General features: G+C 48.1%; 1 protein-coding gene across 4 annotated transcripts in view; it reads left to right on the forward strand.

Annotated features, from left to right (window-relative positions):
- The window catches only part of IL20RB (interleukin 20 receptor subunit beta), a 31,016-nt gene extending 11,768 nt beyond the window's left edge, over window positions 1–19,248 (forward strand). For 2 of the 4 annotated variants that reach the window (XM_027091659.1, XM_027091657.1), the window contains 6 exons: window positions 643–769; window positions 2,339–2,529; window positions 6,837–6,961; window positions 9,050–9,200; window positions 12,711–12,853; window positions 18,330–19,248. In XM_027091659.1, coding sequence (XP_026947460.1) covers window positions 696–769; window positions 2,339–2,529; window positions 6,837–6,961; window positions 9,050–9,200; window positions 12,711–12,853; window positions 18,330–18,437 — 792 coding nt within the window. In that variant the 5' untranslated portion in view covers window positions 643–695 and the 3' untranslated portion in view covers window positions 18,438–19,248. Of the gene's footprint in view, window positions 1–597; window positions 770–2,338; window positions 2,530–6,836; window positions 6,962–9,049; window positions 9,201–12,710; window positions 12,854–18,329 lie in introns of all 4 variants that reach the window. The other 2 variants (XM_027091658.1, XM_027091660.1) reach the window with 2 other exon arrangements.
- The last annotated feature ends 2,707 nt before the right edge of the window (window positions 19,249–21,955 follow it).

Raw genomic sequence — 21,955 nt, forward strand, 5'->3', positions numbered from 1 at the left:
CCTTTCTGCACTGGACTCCTTCCACGGCAGACCTGAGTCTGCACTTCCCAGATGGCAGCTGCGCCCTGTTTGGCCTTCCTGGGGACACAAACGAATTGCTTTGGTACCTGGGGATGGCAGTAGCAGGAGAAGGTGGTGATGAGAAGCTGGCAGGAGCCGGTATGGGTTTGCCATGTAGGGGTGGGGGGCTCAGGTTTACGCAGCTTGCTTTAGGTCACATAGTAAGTGGCAGAGTCAAGGCCTGCATTCTAGATCGTGACATAAGGGTTGTACATAATGTGCTTCAGTTTCCTCATTTGTACAACAGAGAAACTAATGGTCCTTACCTCCCAGTATGGTCATGAGGATTAAATGAGATAATCATGTGACAACCTAGCACACGGTAAGATAGAGCATGGTAAGTGCTCAATAATATTAGCCATTATTATTATTAATATTAACATGCCATTCAATCACCAAAGGCAGAATTACAATGATGATAGCAAAAATTTAGCATGAACACAAGTATGGTGATTTTAGAGTTGTTTGTAGTTCCTAAGCATGTTTGGCTTTTCATTAGAAACTAACTTGAAGCTGTGGCATTTCCCCCGATGCCAGCCCCCTGAGCTCACCTGTCAGCCTGTCTATCTGCCTTGGTCTCAGATGGAGTGACTGTTCTGCCTGCCCCTCAGAACCTCTCTGTACAATCAACCAACATGAAGCATGTCTTGACATGGAGCCCAGTGATTGTGCCTGAAGAAATAATACACTATTCTGTCGAGTACCAAGGGTGAGTTTTGTTTTTTTTGTGTTTTTTTTTAGTTTTTCTCTTTTAGGCATTAGTTGATTCCTCTCCAGGAATCACAACCTTCATTCCAGAGCTCAAGGAGGCTTTGTGAGCCCAGGGAGAGGTTATTTCCCATGATCTGCATCCTCTGTCTGCATGGGCACTGAGAGAGTTGAAGCAACAAGGGAAATTGTCCCATGGATTTGACAGTGAACTCCCTGGGAGCACAAACATGTATAAAGACTTTTGGTGAAGCTTCTTTCCAACAATGAGTCAATTGTCTAATGCTGAAGAAAATTTTAAGAAGAAACAAGTTTGTCTCTGACTTGAGGTGGAGAAATCACTGGGGACTCAGATCCTTTGGGGGTGGGGGAAACCTCAGTTTTTCCTGACTGTGTGCTTGCCCCTAGAAGCCAAAACAAATTGTGATCCTATAGGTCAGCTGGCCCTTCTCCAGGTGTCCAGGCCCTCGGAGCTGTCAAGGAGTGACAGGGGCACAGAAGGTGCTCAATATATTTCATTAACAATTTATACAAACTGAACAACTACACGTGCAGACATTCTCTTAGGCTCACGGGTACAGTCGACAAAGCTTCTGGACAGAGGGAGCTTACATTTAGAGGAGACAGTAAAAAGGTAAAGAAATAAGTACACGAGGTCTGCACTGTCTAGTGTGGTAGCCACTAGACACAGACAGCTATTTAAATTTAAATTAATCAAAATTAATCAAAGTTAAATTAAATTAAATTAACATGTCTGTTTCCCAGTCGTACAAGCCACATTTCAAGTTCTTAATAGCCACATGCGGCTAGTAGCTACCATATAGAACAACAGGGATACAGAACATTTCCACCAACACAGAAAGTTCTATCAGGCAGCATTGCTGTAGGTAAGTTCAGATAGAAATCAGCTCTAGGAGGAAGCTAAAAGGCTGATGCAACAGAGAGTTTCTTCTGTGGTAGCTTTTTATCAGATGGTCGGGGAAGGTCTGTCTGAGGATGTGATATTTAAGCCAATATCTGAAGGACAGGAATGGGAATGCAGGGGCAGAGCATTTGAGACACAGCGAACGTGACAGCCTGTCAGAGGGAGGGCAAGGAGGCCTGTGTGGAGGGAGCATCACGTTTAGGGGTGTAATGAGAAGGCCAGAGAGTCTTGTAGGCCATGGGAGAGAGTTTGGATTCCATTCTAGACTCTTTGGAAGCCACTAAGGAGACAAATATGATGCTCTGCTGAGTGATGCATGGTTTGAAGACTGGCAGGAAAGGAAGCAGGAAAATCAGGAGACACACAGCAAGGCAAGGGATGACAGTGGCTGAGACTGGGGTGGTGAGCATGCAGATGGAGAGACTGGGACAAAGTGGGGTTTATGCTTGGGTCTCCCTTGTCTGGTGAGAAGGAGTAAGGAAGAAAGGGTGGTCGGTGAGGGAGGAGAGGGGAGAAATGGTTATGGAGCAAATGCTTGTTTTCCTGACCCATAAAATGTCAGTGGATGCAACAGTTACTTGAAACCATCATTGAGCCTGGGTAGAAGGGGCTGGTGTGACGCTGTCCCCTCCTCTCTTTGGCCAGAGAGTATGAGAGCCTGTACATGAGCCACATCTGGATCCCCAGCAGCTGGTGCTCGCCCACCCAAGGGCCCGAGTGTGACATCACTGATGACATCACCGCCACTGTACCATACAGCCTCCGGGTCAGGGCCACCCTGGGTTCACTGACCTCAGCCTGGAGCACCCTGAAGCACCCCTTTAATCGAAACTCAAGTAAGCCTCTTCTCTCCTCACTTCCCCGCCCCCAGCAGCCTCCCCTTCAGGAACCACGCTCACTGAGACTGTTGGGATTCTTTTCAGCATCAAATTAGTCTTGCAAAGCCAGAGTACTGTGAACATCAACAGCCCTAACTGCTCCATTTTAAAAAGTCAGCTGCTTCCCACAGGCCCTCCCTCTCATTTTGAAAGAGACTTTGGAAGTCAGTCCTGTCTCTGGAAGGAAAACTGCTCTGGAAGTGGGGAGATGGGGCTAGGACGGCGTCTCCCTACCCTAGTAGTGCCTCATAAATCTTACACTGCCTTGCATCTGGGGCCTTGCTAACTCCATCTTTGTTGCTCTGTGAGCATCTTCTTCGTGCAATAGGGTCTATACATGATTAGGAACAGTCCTTTGGAAATAAGTAACTTTTCTATAGCAATAGAACCTGGAAAATAATTGAGAAAGAAGTAAGGGAAGAGGGCTTCCCTGGTGGCGCAGTGGTTGAGAGTCCGCCTGCTGATGCAGGAGACGTGGGTTCGTGCCCCGGTCCGGGAAGATCCCACATGCCGCAGAGCGGCTGGGCCCATGAGCCATGGCTGCTGAGCCTGCGCGTCCAGAGCCTGTGCTCTGCAACAGGAGCTGCGACAACAGTGAGAGGCCCGTGTACCGCAAAAAAAAAAAAAAAAAAAGTAAGGGAAGAATCCAGATTGGTGACCAAATACGGCAGAGTGCAAATAATGGCCAGTGTGTAGAAGGGTGTGTGTGGGGAACCGCAGTAGCAGGGTCTGGATGCCGGGGGTGAGGAAGCAGCTTGTCACATGGTGAAGGGCTTTGACATAAAGCTTGATCAAGTCGGAAGAGGAGGGCCACAGAAGAAGAGAAGGTCTAGGCCAGGTCTGTCTTACAGAGCAATCACTCTGGCTGTGGTGTGAAAAGTGAACTGGAGTAGGACAAGCCTTCAGGGCAGGTGAACGGTGAGGACGGGGTTGTAACACTCCAGCTGAGCCAAGGTGGGTCCTGATCCCAGAAGTGGGGAAGGGATGGGAAGAAGAGGACAAATTCTAGAGACATTGCTGAGTTAGAAAGGACAGCGCTTGGGGACCAGTTACCGGGAGACAGAGTAGGGAGAGATAATGATGGCATCCATCTTCCAGATGGGGTTAGTGGGAGTGTCACCCAAGGAAGAGAACCCAGGAGGAGCGACTGGTCTGAGGAATAAGAGTTGCTGCTGGCTTTGGGCTCTTTGAGATTGAGATGCCTATAGGATATCATGCCATGGATGTCTGATTGGCAGTTGGAAATCAGGCCCTCGGGCTCAGACAGGTCAAGGTTAGACACACAACACAAAATTAATAGCTAGTGGCTTGAGAGCAGGTGAGATGTCCAGGGACAAGACATAAGGACAAAGAACCCAGGATAGGCTCCTGGGAAACCTTAGGTTTAAAAAGAGGGTAGAGGGAAAGTCACTGGTAGGTGCTGGGTGGGGAGAGGGTCATGGAGGGGAGAGCGGATGAGCTGCTGCTGGGCCTGAAGGAGGCCCCTAAATGGGTCCTTGAGAAAGTGGCTTCATGGAGCCGTGGTGATGGTGGACAGGCTGCCAGCTGGAGGGTTGAATGGAGGCGGAAGGGGCAGGGCAGGTGTGGATGATAATGTGACCAGTTGGGACATGCAGGAAAGGCAAGGGAAAGACCTGTGGTGACCTGTTTTCTTGGTGTGGCAGGTGACCCTCTGCTGGGAGTGAGGACAAAGGAAGGTTTGGGGCAGTAATGGAATGAGTCAAAGGTTACTGAGGACTATATGAGATTGGGTAGAAATTAGGACGGTTAGAAGGTGAGGGAGTCCACGCTAGAAGGGGCTGAGGAAGGTGAATTTGAAGGGGAAGTTGGCCCTCTAGAGTCAGGCAGGTGGGGTTGAAATCCCAGATCAGCCCCTTGAGTCCTCATCTGTAAGAAGGGCAACAGTTTGCCTCACTGGGTAGTTGTGGACAAGATGAAAAGTGCAAAGGCTCAGGGCGGTGCTGTCTTATCATAGCACTGAGCTATTGGTAAATATTAATATTAATTACCCAAGGGATGCCCAGAGTTGAGAGCCAGAGAGCAGAGGAAGGAGGGAAGAGCTGGGGGCAGCAGTGGGACCATTGGAATGGATACCAATAGAAATTTTGGTGCCGAATGTGGGCTCCTCTTCCCAGTCTCTTTCTCTAGGCACTGGGAGGATATGGTGGAGGCAGTGGGATTCCATTGCAGGCCCTGGGGAAGCCTGAGAGGCGCTGGAGGGTAGTGCAGCTTTGTCTCTGCCTGCTGTGCCTGGGCAGCACCCAGCACCACCTCCCTTTGGCTCCTAGAAGCACGGGCTCCAGCCAAGGTCATTGCTGGTGGCTGGCAGCTGTTGGAAAGGAAGGCACGGGGCATTTGGAGATTGAGGGAGTGCCTACAAAGCTATGGGGGTGGGTGTGTGCAGTAGCAACTTGTGCTTGAGAAGGCCAATATAAACAGGAAAAGGGCCACTGCAGGAGGAGCTGAGGAAGGGAGTCTCTACCTGCCCCAGAAGCTGCTCCTGTGTCGTCCCCATGCAGGTGAAGTTAGCTGCAGAGCTGGGATGGAATCGAGACTCTCAAGAGCATTACGTCTGTTCTTTGGCCTTTGAAAAAGGCCACGCTGACTTCTCCCAAGACATATGAAAAATCTTATTTTAAGGCTCTCTTGAAAAGGATCTCCTACTCTTAAAGGGAAGCCTGTTGAGAGCAATTAACCTCAATTATATGAATTCATGTCACAGGGGAGCTTTAGAACCACTTATCTCCAGGGCCCAAGCCTAGAGTCTGATTTAAGCGATCTATGTGCATCCTGTTCATTGGGAGTTAAAAAACACCCCACAGCAGAGTCTAGAAATGTGGAAAGACATGGACTCAAATTCTGGCCATTAACTGTGTGATTCTGGGAAAGTCATTCAACCTCTCTGAGGCTGTTACATTATCTGTACGATAAGAACAGTATTTACCTTCTTAAGCTTGCTGGATGGATTAAATGAGATAAGTTTGTAGAGTACATAGGACAGAAGTTCTTGTCCCAACTTTGTCAAAAAATTCTCTGAACTGAAATGACATTAGGTCATTTTGTCTAATTCTAATCTCAACATAGATGGAGATCAGGGAATCCAATTCTAATCATGTTTGACTTAAAACTGGAGGAGTCAAAACATCTCTCTCCCTACTGGAGGTGTTTCAGACGCAGTTCTAGTGGTGCTGTATGCTCATATGAAGCCTCTGAACTGGGTATGTTTTGTACAGTTGGTCCCTGACTTTCCAAGTCCTCATCTTCCTTTTACAGGCAGCTCTTCAAATGCCAGGAAATACTTTGTTCTCTGAAAACTCCCTGCAGGAACTGCCTTTCTTTTGAGTGTCCACTGACCCCAGTGCAGGAGGATGTAGCCCAGAACACACTCTGCTAAACTTGCCAAGCCAAGGCCAGCAATTGCGGTGGCCCCTCTGATCCTGCAGCATGTGGATCTGAGAGGCAAGTCTGGATCCATCATCAGTAACCAGGGACTAAAGACTGTCTGTGTGGGCCCTTCTGTTCTTGGTCTCCTGATAGGAAAGTATCCATGGGGGCTGCTGGCCTCTCTGTTTGGGATCCAGTAATATGAAGGATGGTGCTTGTGCTTATGCTGTAGATTTCTAGAGCTGATTATTGGAATTTGTAAAACCCTCTGATTTTCCAACATCTTCCATTAAGGATATGAGATTGAAGAATCCTTGGACTGAGAATAGAGAGGCCAACCCATCCGCAGGCTGCTGATTTGCTGATGTTTGAGAGTTAGCAGCAGCCGGTATATATAACTGATCTATGCGAATTGTAGTAAGTTGTTGTCATTTGTTTTTTTTATTGTTTTTTTTTTTTTTGCGGTACACTGGTCTCTCACTGTTGTGGCCTCTCCCATTGCGGAGCACAGGCTCCAGACGCACAGGCTCAGTGGCCATGGCTTACGGGCCCAGCCACTCCGCGGCATGTGGGATCTTCCCGGACCGGGGCACGAACCTGTGTCCCCTGCATTGGCAGGTGGACGCTCAACCACTGCGCCACCAGGGAAGCCTGTCATTTGTTTTTTTCATTTGCTCATCATTCAAAAAGTGTCTACTGAGCACCTGCTGAGTACAGGAGAGGATCAGTGTACACGCCTCTGCACACTGTGAAGCCATATCCAAACCCCTCCCCTCCCATGAGCCTGACATGTTTCTACTGATGGCTTGGTCATGGTCTCCCTGGACAGAACTCAGTCTTGTCTGGGTCTGGCTTTGATTCTTTCCTTGTCTTGCCAACAGCCATCCTCACCCCACCTGGGATGGAGATCACCAAGGATGGCTTCCACCTGGTTATTAAGCTGGACGACCTGGGGCCACAGTTTGAGTTCTTCGTGGCCTACTGGAAGAGGGAGCCTGGTGCCAAGGTGAGACTTCCACCCTTGGCCTTTGAGTTAGACTTTGGAGAAGCAGTCACAGACCTCCGAGAGCTGGATGAGGAAAGCCAGCCCCTGCAGTGCTTGCTGTCTGGGGTGGCCTGAGGATGAGCGGGCCTGGGTGAAGTGTGGGAAAGGAGAGATGGGTGTAGGTTGACAATCCCGGCAGCCTCTTCCTCAAAGGACTGCCTTGGTCCAACCCAGACTGTGGCTGGGAGCTGTCTCAGGCCACGTTTGCTAAAGTATGAGGGCTGCTTCCTTGCCCTAAACTCTGCCATAGTTGGATCCATGATACCTTTTCAATGCATTTCTTCTCCCTCATCAGCATGTCTTCTCAGCCATTCTCCCTGCTGTTTACAGGCGGCAGACCAGGGTGTTCCAGATCAACTGGATGATTTCAAAAGCATATGAGGCTGGCACAAGGCTCTCGAGGGTGTGTATCTGGGCAGCGTGCAGAAGTCGGGGCAGAGAGTCAGGAGCTGGCTGATAAACAACCCTAATTCTGAGCCAATGGGCCACCCGGAATGCCTAGATGGGACGCTGCCCTACCCTGTGGAATGGATGCTGCGGGCTAGGCTGGGTGGGAGGTCAGCTCTCCCAGAGGGAGTGGCCAAGCATCCTGCAGCCACAGCAGCAGAAAGGATGGAGCTTGGGCAGACCTGTGGAGGCCCTGTCCAAGCTATAATGGTGACAAGGCCCACTCAAGTCAGCACAAGGAAAAATAGGCTCTGTCACAGGGATTAATATGGTGCTATAAGGGGCTCTCACAGACTCCATGATCAGAGCAGGCCCAGAGCCAGGCTGCAGCACAGCCTCACTTGCCCAGGGGCCCCCGTCTGTGGAGTCTCTGATTCCGTCCAGTGGGCCCTCTCTATTGCACTCTTTCCGTGGCCCTCTCCCCAGCTTGCTCGCAGGCCCTGATCCCTCACCACTCCTTCCTGCACATGCCTATGGCTGTGCCTTACCAGGCCTGACTCCTCCTCGCCATGTCCTCTCCCCTTGGTCCCTGCTTCTAGCTGCAGGTATCAGTTCCCCAAGATCAGTTCCTAGCAGAGGAAATCTGACTGGTACTGCTTGTCTTATCAGGCCAAGCTTAGGGGTCGCTGGTTGCTGGCTGGCCTCTGATAGACCCTTTCCAGGCCAAGGGTACCCCTGACCTAATGCCAGTGTCTGAGGGACAGGTCATGTGCCCTACCACCCACTCAATGGGGACCATGGGCTGGGTAGCTTCCCCTGGAAGGTGGTATGTATAGGTGGAACAGGCAACAGCCATGGTTTCCAGCATTTATTCCTGCTGGGTCAGGGCCCAGTGGTAGAAGGTGGCATTGCCAGGCGGAGGGAGTCGAGTGCGGGACTGATCAGGGCCTGGGCTGGCTGGGAGCATGCAGATCCCTAGGATTCTTCGGGAGGTGCAGAGCCGGTGCTGGGAGAGGAGCCCATGTCCTGAGCCACCTGGGCCTGGCCCAGACGAGTCTCCACAGGTTCAGAAGCAGAGCACAGCCCTCAGGGGGTGAGTGGGGGTGGAGGGGCGTGCAGATGGATGGACAGACAGTGGATGGATGCAAGTGTGAGGAGGCACTGCCCACAGGCTCCAGTGTTCCTGTGCACTGATCCCCCTGGCAGCAGTGGCCCGGCCAAGCCCCCAGTCAGATTTCTGACCTTCAGGTCTCTGTCCAAATATTACCCTATCAGAGAGGTCTTCCCTAATCCCTATTCTGGTGCCTCCTCATCACTCTCTACCTCTTTGCCCTGCTTCATTTTTCTTCATAACCCTCATCACCACCTGATGTGTGTTATATGTAGTCTGTCTTACCCCACATAAGCTCCACGAGAGCAGGAACTTTGTTTTGTTCAATGCTGTGTCCCTGTTTTGTTCAGTGCTTACACCAGTGCCTGGCACACCGTAGGTGCTAAATAAATAAATAAATATTTAAGAATGAATGAATGAATAAATGAATGAATGAGAGGAACATTCTGTATGCATCTTGGAAAGGAAATATTTACAGCTTCCCTTCCCTCCTTCTCCCTCTTTTGTGTCCTGCTTCCCCCAGAGTGTAACTGTTTTCTGTTTTCCTAAAGGAACACGTCAAGATGGTGAGGCGCGGGGGCATTCCGGTGCACCTGGAAACCATGGAGCCAGGGGCTGCACACTGCGTGAAGGTCCGGACGTTCGTGAAGGCCATTGGGAGGCACAGTGCCTTCAGCCAGACAGAATGTGTCAAGGTGCAAGGTAAGGCCGCCTGTCTGCCCCTCCTGGGCGATGCTCGTTGCTTGCTGCTTCCTCTGGTTCTGAGTATCCCCTCGGTTTCCCTGACCTGCTCCCCCAGGCTGGGTAGATCCTGTGGTGAAATTGTTCTGCGTTCTAATCCCCCCAGAAGAGAGTCCACCCTGGGGCTGGGCAGGGGTCACTTGGCAGCTGTCTAGAACACTTTTCCCTGAGAGCTCCCGAGGCCTGAGGCCAGATGTTGCAAGGCTGGTTGACCCGGTGGCAGCTGCCTGGGTATCAGAGGGGGGTGCTAGTGAGGCAGCCGGGGCCTGAGCGTCGGACCTCGTGTGGACGTAGCCCACTGTGTAGCATGGCTGCGCTCAGCTGGGAGGGGCCTGATAGAAAGTTTGTAGAATCCTCTTGTTTGACTTAATTTTTTCCCTTGAATTTTTTATGGTTTAAAAGCCTGCAGTGAAAAGAAATAAAACAAAACCCCATATCCCATGATTTTGCCACACAAACACCACGAGTGACATTTGTGTATAACTTTTTAGTTTTTTAAAAATTATCATTTTGAGGGCTTCCCTGGTGGCGCAGTGGCTGAGAGTCCGCCTGCCGATGCAGGGGACACGGGTTCGTGTCCCAGTCCGGGAAGATCCCACGTGCCGCGGAGCGGCTGGGCCCATGACCCATGGCCGATGAGCCTGCACGTCCGGAGTCTGTGCTCCGCAACGGGAGAGGCCAAAAAAGGGAGGGGGCCGCGCACCGAAAAAAAAAAAAAAAAAAAAAAAAAATGATAAGGTACGTGTGGAACCGCCTTCCTCATCCATGTAATTCCCACCCCTCCCCCAGAGGTATTAGCTTTTTGTATATCCTTCTAAAGACTTCTCAGTACATTTACAAGTAAATGGGAGTATACTTTTATATATTTCCCCTCCTTTTGGCACAAATGTTAGCACACTCCATGCACTGTTCTGGATCTTGTCTTTTTCACTTTACATATCTTGTAGATTTTTCCATATCTGAAAAGAACTTTTTCATCCTTCTTTGTAGCTACATAGTATTCCACTGTATGTATACATAACTAATTCAACTAGCTCCCTATTGATGGGTGTTCAGTTTTTTTCTCCCAATATTTTGCTATTACAGCCAATGCTTTCATTAATTACCTTGGGCATAGATCATTTGCTGGTATATTTGAAGGATAAATTCCTAGAAGTAGAGTTGCTGGGTCAAAGGGCTGTTAGCCTTTGTGTAGACACATGCTGTCGTTGAATTATATATACACTTTGAGTCTGCTTTTTCACAAATAGCACATCCATAACATTTTCCATGTAGATTTTCTGATTACCATTTTATACTACTTTTTTTGGGTCTTTATCTTTTAATTGAAGTATAGTTGCTTTTCAATGTTGTGTTAGTTTCAGGTGTTCAGCAAAGTTATACATATATATATATGTATATAAATCTATTCTTTTTCAGATTCTTTTCCATTATAGGTTATTGCAAGATACTGAATATAGTTCCCTGTGCTATACAGTAGGTCCTTGTTGGTTATCTGTTTTCTTTTTTTTGCGGTACGCGGGCGTCTCACTGTTGTGGCCTCTCCCGTTGCGGAGCACAGGCTCTGGACGCGCAGGCTCAGCGGCCATGGCTCACGGCCCAGCCGCTCCGTGGCATGTGGGATCTTCCCGGACTGGGGCACAAACCCGTGTCCCCTGCATTGGCAGGCAGACTCTCAACCGCTGTGCCACAAGGGAAGCTCTCTGTTTTATATATAGTAATGTGTATATGTTAGTCCCAAACTCCTAATTTATCCCCCCCCCAGACCCTCATTTTATACTACGTTTTAAAACCATGTAAGTCAAGCTTGTTAAAAAATTCGAACAACACAGAAGTATATAAAGTAAGAAGTACACGTTCTCCATTCTCCCCACACCACTCAGGAGGTTTCCTTTGGCAAGTCTGGCATTTAATCCTCCAGTCATCATGTGATGCCAGTACTCAGAGGCACAACTGGGACTGTACTGTGCTTACTGCTTTGTACCTCGCTCACCTTCACTGGGTATTGCTATTGTGAGCACCTGTTAATGTCAGTACATATAGATCTACCTCATTGTTTAAGAACATGCATAACAAGCCAGTATATGGGTGTGCCAAAGTATATGTAACCATCCCCCATAAATAGGTATATTCTGTGCTTTCCAGTCTTTTGCCACTACAACCCGTGATGCAGCGAACAAGTCTGTATATATCCTAATTCTCATTTTAATAGCTGAACTCCTGACCTGCCATGATGATATCCCATGATGTATTAAATCATCCTCCATTGGGGGTATTTAGATCATTGCCATCTGCTTTTGAAGATGATGTTCATTCACTGATTCATTCATTCATTCAGTGAATAATTATTGAGCACTGACTATGTGCCACCTGCTGGGCCCGTCACTGGGATACAGCAGGGAAGTCCCTGCCCTCACCGAGCTTACCTTCTAGTTGGGGAGACAGGCTACAAGGCAGTAAACAAATGAGATGGTGTCCCTTGGTGGTACGTGCTATGAGAAAGCACACCAGAGTGTGCTGGGGTGGCGGAAGGTGCAGAGGTGCTGCTTTGGGCACAGAGGGGGGCTGGTTATGCGAGGCTGTTGCTCTAATAAAGATGTTGCTGTGAACTGCTTTCTGCATATGTTTCCTTCCTTGGAATTATTCTTTGGAATCCACTCACAGGAGTGGATGAAAGAGTATGAACATCTGTGTATCTCTTGATATGTACTGCCAACATATTTTCCAAAATCATTGATACAAACTGTGGGGACCCCAGCCATCTGGAAGAGCCCACCAGCTTCTCTGCAGCTGCATTGGCTGTGGCACCCTTCACATCCTGGGTGAGCAGTCCAGCCCAGAGGGGCTAAACGAATAGGACAGAGAGATGGGAAGGTAACCTGTCCCCCCCTTCCGCATCTCCAGACGTTCAGACTTGGCACTTTCTGATAAATCACTTAGTAGAATTTGGAGCCAGCCCTACCTGTGTGACCTGGGGTAAGTCACTTAACCTTCGCAGGGGCTTGATATATGAGTTATTATGTGACTGTGTTCTGAATTCAGCATTTTCCTCCATCACACGAATCAATGCCAAGAGTAAGTTGTGAAATACACTTTGTTTTCAGTTACTGCCCAGCTCCCTTCTGGGCTGTTCTCTTTTGGTGCTTCCCCCTCATCCTGCCCGGGGCCTGGCCCTCTGCCTTCTTCCTGGCAGTGGCTCAGAGGTACGTGCAAATACAGCTAGTGGCTTAACAGATGATGCTCCTCCCTTTCCCTTCCCAAGAAAAAGATCGTAATCTTCCTTGGCTTTCTGGAAACCAATCTGGATTCTAGAAAAATGGTTTTAATGGTGGTCATTTCGGTCACTAGGGCACACATCAGATGTCAGGGTGTTGGCATCTGCTCTCTTGGCCAGTGTGCAGAGCCAGATCCAGGAAAGCGAGGGAGGCCCAGGATTGTCTCCTAAGCCGGTTCCTGTCTTTCCGTTTCCAGGAGAGACCCTGCCGCTGGCACTGGCTCTGTTCTCATTTGTGGGCTTCATGCTGATCCTCGTGGTTGTGCCGCTCTCCATCTGGAAAATGGGCCGGCTGCTCCAGCACTCCTGTTGCCCCGTGGTGATGCTCCCCGACACCTTGGTAACTGTTCTTTTTCCTTTCAGCATGATGCTGACCCGATGTAGTCTGGGTCTTAGTGGGGCAGGGACACACATATCGTGGGTTTACAAGCATTTGCACAAAGAGGGGAGAAGAGTACTTATAGGAATTCCCTCCTAGTCAGAGGGGCTGGGAGACGTCCCATCACCAGGGGGTGGTGGCCTTCCCCAGGCTCCCATCAGGCCTCTGCTCCTTGCCCCCAGGTCCTGGCACGGCCAAGGCAGCAGGTGTGTAGCCCAGCCCAGGAGGCTCTGCATTCCAGGAGTCATGCATAGTCTTACCCTGAGGACCGGCCTACCGAGCCTTCTTACCTCCCTCCCATCATTGTAACAGCAGCTGCATCCAGAAATATGTTCCAACACAACATAGTCAGTTCATATGCCAAGAGCCTCATGGGTCCTCAGGGTGAAGTGCATGTGTGTGAAATTAGGGCGCGTGGAGTCTGCTTTGCCTTTGGCTGGGGGCAGGGGGACTAGCTGGACCTGTGACTACCGAAGGTGAGGGATCCCAACTCCTCACAAGCCAGGGTTCTTATCTTACTCCTGAGGTCACTGGGCCATAGATCTGAGTGTCTCCAGTGGGGACAGGCCCTGTGTGCTGTGCCAGGGTCGGGGAAAAGCAAAAGCAGGTCTCCAGAGATCCTCACACGTTGCATCTGTCTGCTTCCTGTGCACCCTAGCCCCCCACCTCCGCCCCAGACCTCAACCCACCAAGCAGTGCGACAGAACACAACAAAATAATAACAAACAAAAGCAAACCCATCCCTGTGCCTCAGGGATATCTCACCCTTCTGTCCTGGGAGGATGGGGTTAGCGGTCAGCTTCTCAGAAGCAGCTAGAGCCAGAACTGCCTGCAAGCTATACATTCCTGTAGTTCCTTGTCAGCCAGGAGTTACCCTGGAAGGGTCCCTCTTGTGACATCACAGGGCCCTGAGAGCACAGGCCATGCTCCCCCTTCACAGGAGGACTAACCCTCCCTGCAGTCCAGTCCTCAGGACACCCTGCACGCCCCACCATATGATCCTAGCGTCAGCTCTCTTTCTTTCCAGGAGTTTAGGGAGTCATGACTCCAGGGGACACTGGTCCAGAATTAAGCACCAGGCACCATTCTAAGGCTTTACGGATATTTGCTCATTTCATTTGCCCCTTTTCATAATGTTTACCAACCAGTGTTCTTTACATCGGTTCCCCCTCCAGCCCCTCTGGATGACTAAAGGGTTTACTGCTAAACATAAAGGCAGTGGGATGTATCAAACATAGGGGACAGGGCTGGCCTGCATCCCCTTCAGCAAGAACTTGAGGGGCTCAGAGTTCCCTGAAGCACAAAAGGATGTGTATTCTGCTGTTGTTGGGTGGTGTTTTATAAATATCAATTGGACCAAAATGTTTAATACTGTTCAGATCATCTTTGTCCTCACTGATTTTGTTGGAATAGTTCTATTAGTTATTGAGAGAGAGACAACAAAATCTCTAACTATGAGTGTAGATGTGTCTGTTTCTCCTTTCATGTCAATTTTTCCTTCATGTGTTTTGAACCTGTTTTAGGTGCATACATATTTATGATTGATAGGTCTTCCTGAATAATTGAGTGTTTTATCATCATGAAATGTCCCTCTTTGTCTCTGGCAGTATTCTTATCCTGATATCAATATAGCCCTTTTTTGTTTACTGTTTGTAGGGTGTATCTTCTTCCATATTTTTATCTTAAACTTACGAGTGTTCTCAAATTTAAATGGTGTCTCTTGAAGCAGCACAGAGGTTTTTTGCTTTGTTTTGTTTTGTTTTTTAAGTGAATCTGTTCCAACAATCTCTGCCATTTAATTGCAATGTTTAATCCATTAACACTTAATTCTAGTCCTCTCACTTCCTAACTTTTCTGTTTGCACCCATATCTGTTTTCTGGTTCTTCTGTTCATGGCACCAAGAGAGACCCTCAGCTCCTCAGGGAACTGTAAAAAATGGGAAACTCACCCAGAGACATTCCCTTCTTCCAAGTGTCAACTTTTGGTTGCTCTCCTGTGACTTAAGGAAGTTGGTTTCATATTTTGATCCGTTTTTGAAGTTGCTATCTGCAGGAAGATCGGTCTGATTGGTGCTCCTCTGCCGTTAGTAGAAGCGGAGCCCTGCAGTAAAGGAAGAACCCCTGAATGAACCCAAAACGATGATGATGGGAGGGGAGCATTCCTGGCTCAGCAGGTCACTAGCTCTTCTTTTCCACACACGTAAAAAGCTCAGCCTCCTTGGCTGGACTCCACTGAGTAGTTACCCTTTACGGCTTTCCTCCCAACTCTGTTCCCATGCTTACCCTCTACTCACGAGCTCTTGCATTCCTAATACCCTCCTTCAATTTCCCTCTTCTGGTCCTACATTCAATGACCTAGCAGAGTTCCCTCCCAGGACCCAGTGTGTTGTTAGGGAGCCACAGAGTAAAGGGCCAGGGAAAGAACAATGTAAAGGGTCCGTTCCCTGGAGAATTTCAGGTGCACAAGGAAAGCCCTCCAATGGCAAGAGCTCCTAGGAATCCTAATGCATTATGAGCCATACCCTAAAAATAGCTTTTGGAGAAAACCAAGCAACTGAGATGAGACCAGAGACAAGGACATTCTTTTTTTTTTTATTCATTTATTTAGGCTGCACTAGGTCTTAGTTGTGGCATGCAGGATCTTCGTTGCAGCATGTGGGCTTCTTAGTTGCGGCATGGGACTCTTAGGTGCGGCATGCATGCAGGATCTAGTTCCCTGATCAGGGATCAAACCTGGGCCCCCTGCATTGGGAGTACAGAGTCTTACCCACTGGACCACCAGGGAAGTCCCGAGACAAGGAGATTCTATGAGAGAATGACCACTTTTGTTCGTGGAAGGTAAATGCCATGACCCTTGACCACCTTTTGCTTCTCTGTTCCCCTTACCATCCTTCCTACTTTGTTCTAGTGTCTGTTCCTACATGCATTCTTTTCCATAAGGCTTTTAATTTGTATTCTGTTTCTCTCCAGATTTTAACATGGACAGTTTCTCTGAGTGTATGTATTTCCCACAGTGTTTTGTGAGAAATAGATAGCTAGTGTCCATCAAATCCCAAATAAGTTCTGGAGCTGCACATCACCACCACCATCTCCCCCCTCTCAGCCTTTACTTTAGCACAGCCTAGCTGCGCTTCAGCATTTGCACTGGTCATAGATAATCCTCCAAACTATTAAAAAGCAACTTCCAGCCAACCTTGCAAAGACCATGCATCTTTCCAATTAAACCATGGAAAATTACCAAGTGGAAATCCTCGACAAGGCTTCAAAAAGTCCTATTGAGTTTGTAAATGTTTAATTTGTCTGTTTGGATTAAACATTTCATGTCTTCATCTATAATTTTACAGTTGGTGATGGTTGCACTCTGAAATATACCATTAAGAATGTCTTTCCATTCAAGTTTTTATCACCAAGTAACAGTCTATGGCAAAAATATATATGCAAGGAAAATTATACTAAGACTGCTTGGTGTGTGTTCCCTATTTTAAAATATAATGTATTTTCCTTGTCTTTTATCCATAATTGCTTCATGGGGATGGAGGCTTTGGTGCTAAAGGTTCTTTGTTTCCTTTCTGTGACTCACTTTATTCTTTCTCTTCTTGCTGTCACATTCCACTGTAATGTGGGTGGCAAACATCAAGATGGCCTCAAGTTAGTCATCTCTAAATTGAGATGTGCTCCAATGGGCCATCCCAAGTCTGACTTTGTGTGCTTCATAGAAAGTGGAGTTTGTGAGCCCAGATGCCTCTGGGGCCCAGACAGATTAAAAAAAAAAAAAAAAGAGTGTACAGTGCAATACATGTGATTTAATAGGGAGAGATAGATAGGAGGACCATGGCAAACATGGCCCAGCTAAGAAGAAACCAGTTCATGCAGTTTGCTGCCAAGAGGGGATGTGAGCCAGTGCTTCCTAAATTTGAAATGAGAATCCAGAAATCCAGACTTTATAATAAATCTCCTGATTTTCAAATGTTAAGAACAAATTCAAATTAAAAAAAAATATATCAGCTGAACCTTGCTTGGAAGTTTGTTCTAAACTATGGGACAACAGTTTTGTACCTTCTGAAATTCTGAGATTACGCTGTTTCACTTTAATGTTCTAGAACGACGCCATCCAGTATGGTAGCTGCTAGCCATATGTGATGATTAAGCACTTGAAATGTGACTAGTCCAAATTGAGATGTGCTGTAACTATGAAATACATGACAGATTTTGAAGACGGTACAAGAAGAGTATAAAATAGTTTATTAATATTTTTATGTGGATTAGATGTTGAAATAATATTTATTTTTAAAATAAAATATATTTTTAAAATTAACTTTACCTATTTCTTTTTACTTTATAAAATGTGCTACTGGAGAATTTTTAATGGCTTATGTAGCTCACATTACATTTCCATCGCAAGGCACTCCGCTAGAGTTTAAAAAGCAATCAGGTATAAGCACTGCAGATGTAGGTAGCCAGTGTCCTGGGAATCTGACCAGACCAGCATCAGGGAATTGGTGGTGGGCTCCACACTGACATCCCATTCAGTGAGCCTTGCTTTCCCATTATTTGCCTGTGGACACCAGGAGTGAGCCCTATAGCCACCTCTTTACGAACAAGATCAAGGGCAACCGACTAGATGAAGCTAATGTCTCTGGGGATGGGGGTGGAGGAAACCATTGTGCCCACCTGTCTGTGCCCACATGCCACTCTTTAAAGTGATGACAGGGAGGGACTTCCCTGGCGGTCCAGTGGTTAAGACTCTGTGCTTCCACTGCAGAGGACACGGGTTTGATCCCTGGTCGGGGAACCAAGATACCACATGCCCTATGGTGTAGCCAAAAAAAAAGAAAAAAGAAAAAGAAAAAAGAAAAGTGATGATGGGAAGGGCTGTGGGAGAAGCTGTGCAAGACCCAAGTGAGTTTGTTGGAGGCGAATGGTCTAGGGGCGACACTGGGGAAAGTCGCCCTGAAAGGTTGATACCTGCATTTTTACAACCAGTTATGATGATGTATTGGGGTTTCTGGGAGAAGATAGCAGGAATGTGAAGTATGAGTAGGAAGGGACTCCTGTTCATGGAGCACCATCCCTGGACCAGACACCCTGCTAGTGCTGTACGTGGAGCACCTCAGACCAGGTCACTCTTTTCAGAGCTCTCTGGCGGAAGAAGGTTAGATGTTTTGGACCAGAACTACATTCTGGGCTTCTGTGGGGCAGGGTCCCCTAGGGAGGAGTGCCGAGGAGGCAGGACCCCAAGACATCTGCTGGTCGGTGACCTGGGAGACGATCTCAGTGAAGGTGGGAAGCCCTTGCTCTAGGGGTTAGAATTGTCTTTGGGCTTTTCTGCTGCTGGAAAGTTAATGAATCAGATAGTTGAGGTTTTTGGTGATATTCTCCACGATTACTATTACTATGACTATTCACCTAATGAATATGAATGAAAATTGTTTTTCAGAAAATAACCAGTTCACCCCAGAAGCTAATCAGCTGCAGAAGGGAAGAGGTAGAAGCCTGTGTGGTGGCCGGGCTGTCTTCTGAGGAGCTCCTCAGGGCCTGGATCTAGCAGATGAAGTCTAGAAACCTGGTCTGCAGGACACAGGACGGTGAGGGGAAGGGCCGTGCTTCGGCTTTCCTCCAAGGACAAAGGACAAGAGAAGAAGAGCCTGCTGTGTCTGTGTTAGAAGCAACTGTCAGAGGTAGAGTGGTGTGGCCGATGGAGCACTGAGAGGGGGTCAGGGGATGCGACCTCCAGCACTGGATCTCTCTGCTGTCCTCTAGGGGGATGACCCTGTGGAAGGTGCTTCGTCTCTCAGTTTTCTCAACTATACAATGAGGGGATTAAGTACCCAACCATTAAACCATATGTATATATATCCATATCATCTCTCCACCACTTGCAGAGCTGTAGGGAAATTGACAACACTGTGCATTGGGATTGGTTCTGCTTTTCTGAAGAGCAGTAGATACACGTGTAACAGGAATAATCCCCAGCTCTATACACCTGCTGGCTTGGAGATCCTGCTTTGCTAGAGGAACCTTGAAGAGGAAAGGAAGGGTGGGTGCAATGGGGTTGATTTCACTTCAAGCCAAATGCCTGCTCAGAGGTGACTGAATGGCTCAGCCAGCTCTCCAAACCATGACCCGGAGGGAGGACACAGCCCACTGAAAATGAGCCGTGCACAGATGCTGCAGACACGTGAAATGCTGTACAGGGTAGGTAGTGTGTGCACACTGAGGACAGCAGCTAAAATGCATGTGCATGATGAGATGAGACCGCAGAAGGATGTTGATCATAAGTGCGATGTTTGCTGTGTTCCTTTTTCCTGTACTGTTGTTATAGTACTGAATGAAAAATAAAAAGGTGTCACATTGGGTAATCATTGTGGTTTCTTCCAAAAAAGTTGTCTTTAGGGTTCCAGTTATATCATCAACCTTGAGTGCAGGTCACCTGAAGACCACCTTTGGTCAGGAGATGTGGGAGTAGCCCCAGGTAGGGGATGGGGCAGGGAACCAGCGAGGGGCAGCGTCTGGCTGCATGGGAAACGTGACTGAAGCAGCTGGCCAAAGCCTCATCCGGCCAGGATGCTCTTGCGTCTTCCTGGAGGCCTCGTGATACAGGAAATCCCTTGGGGACCTCTTTTCCTTAAGACAGCTCCTTGGGTGTCCTTAACTCTCCTAGCATGTTCATCTGGGGCACGTGACTGAAGCCTCTTCCCGACCCTCTCCCCCACCAGGTGAGGAAGAGTCAGGGTCAGAGAAGGGATGGAGGGGGAGGTTTCTTGAAGGCTGAAACGATTGCTGGGCAAGGCCTGTGCCTCCCTTTTAGACCCCAGCCCTTCCAGTTCTGGAGCCTCTGAACTGGTTTGTCTCCACCCCCACTTCCTGGGCCCCTTCCAGCCAGCCCAGAGGTGGAGACAGTCTAACTGCTTGAACCAGGTGTTTCCCCTACAGGATAGAGGCCCACAGCCCTCTCTCCATCTGGTGGGGTTTCGAGGAGCCAGAGGATGGGCTCTCTTTAAGATGAGATCACTGAAGATCATTTCATCTGTACCATTTTGTATGCCTCTGTGTTGTCTGACTCTTGTACGAAGAGTATGTGTTCGTTTTACCTTTGGCCTAACCTGGAAACATATTTTTAGTTTGCAGAAATAAAGACGATACTAGTTCACCAGTCACCAACCCCCTCCTCCCTCTCCCCCATCACCTGTCTAGGCCCAGAACCCAGAAATGACCCCTGACTTTCCCTCTGCTTGCGTCCCTCTCACAGGTAGTCTCACTGCCCATCCACCTTGCAGGCATTTACAGGTATACAGGAATTTCTCTCAGTTATTCTAGTGTCGTCCCATGTCCCCAGAATCACTTATCGAAGCCCAGCCATGCACCAGACATTGAGCTAGTTCCTGAAAGTAGGGGGGCTGCCTCCCCTGTAGCTGGCCATTCCCTCTGGCCCGGAGTACTTGTGTTCTAACTCCCCAGCCTCCCCTCCTCCCCTCCAATCACCCGGCCCTCTAAGCTGGGACACTTTAATGAATGAAAATGGGTGTGATTAATAACTACAACAGGATGGCAGGGAGACTGACCATCTCTCACAGTCCTTCATGCTGCTCAACTGAGTTGACACCCATGACCCCAGAATCAAGCCCAACTTTCTTAGTCCTGCCTTCAGATGCTGCCAGAGTCCAAGGAATAAAACCCCTGCTCCATGACGCTTACATTCGAATGTGGGGGGAAAGGAGAAATAATAATAAAATAATACTAGCAATGATCATTATTAAGTGAATTATCTAGTATATTGGGAGTTTGTAAGTCCTATGGGAAAATGACAAGGCGGAGCAGAAAATGGAGGGGTGGGGTAAGGGCAGGTTGCAGCCTCCTCTGAATGAAAATAAATGGAAACAGCAGAACCACAACTGTCAAATAAGTCACACAGTGTGGGAGATTAAGCATGACTCTAGAACAAAATGGTTTGGCGACAAAGCCTCAGGAGTGTGCGGTCTAAAACAAAAACTATATTCAGTATTTATACTGTTTGTATTGACAGTGTATTTTTTTTTAAGCTGTTCCCTTAAGTTGTCAGAGCAAGTAAATAATTGTGTTTATTTTTATTTATTTATTTATTTGCAGTACACGGGCCTCTCACTGCTGTGGCCTCTCCCGTTGTGGAGCACACGCTCCGGACACGCAGGCTCAGGGGCCATGGTGCACCGGCCCAGCCGCTCCGCGGCACGTGGGATCCTCCCGGATCGGGACACAAACCCGCGTCCCCTGCATCGGCAGGCGGACTCTCAACCACTGCGCCACCAGGGAAGCCCAATAATTGTGTTTATTTTGACGGGAACCTAGATTTCAAGATTAGTGGAAGGGAAGACCAATGGTAGACTCAAACATTTGAGGAGGAGCAGGGTACTGCTGGAACTGAACTGAATATAGCAATATGAAGTCATGTCTTTATAAAACATTAAATGAAAAATATATTTCCTTTATGGCTTTTTGCCACTGAAATGGCCCAGTTGCAATGTACCCCAGATTTTGGTTTCTAATGCTATTTTTCTCCCCAAAGGAGCCATGGTATCTTGGAACAATGTCTGATTCCATGCCTGGTCTGGGGTGGAAGGGTGCAAGGCAATCCCAGGACACCTACACTTTGTTAGGCCAGAAGCAAAGCTTTCAGTAGTTGGGTCATTCAAAATTATGCAAGAATCAATCTAAAAGGGGTAAATTTGCCCAAGCCAAAGTTGGGACAATGTGAGCATCAAAGGGAGAGTTCTGGCTTACATCAATGGACACAATAAATTTGAAAAGTGATGGGTCCATAACTGTACACACAAAAAGCAAATGCTCAGAGAAGATGAATAGAATGTATTTCTACTGATTCTTTTTATTGAATCCTGTTGGGCTTATTGACTCGCTGTATCAAAGAATCATACTAGTAAATGTAGACTAGTAAATGTAGGTACAGCAGTCAGAAGGTGGTCACCACCAGCATTACCTGGTCCAGGCCATGACCCTCCCCACCATGAACGCCTGCGAAGCCTCCCCTTCCAATCTTTTTGCACTTGCACATCTTTCCTGCCAAGGCTT

This window comes from Aethalodelphis obliquidens, unplaced genomic scaffold (assembly GCF_003676395.1).
Source record: "Aethalodelphis obliquidens isolate GAN/ISIS:26980383/991018 unplaced genomic scaffold, ASM367639v1 scaffold72, whole genome shotgun sequence".
In the NCBI taxonomy this organism is placed as follows: Eukaryota; Metazoa; Chordata; class Mammalia; order Artiodactyla; family Delphinidae; genus Aethalodelphis; species Aethalodelphis obliquidens.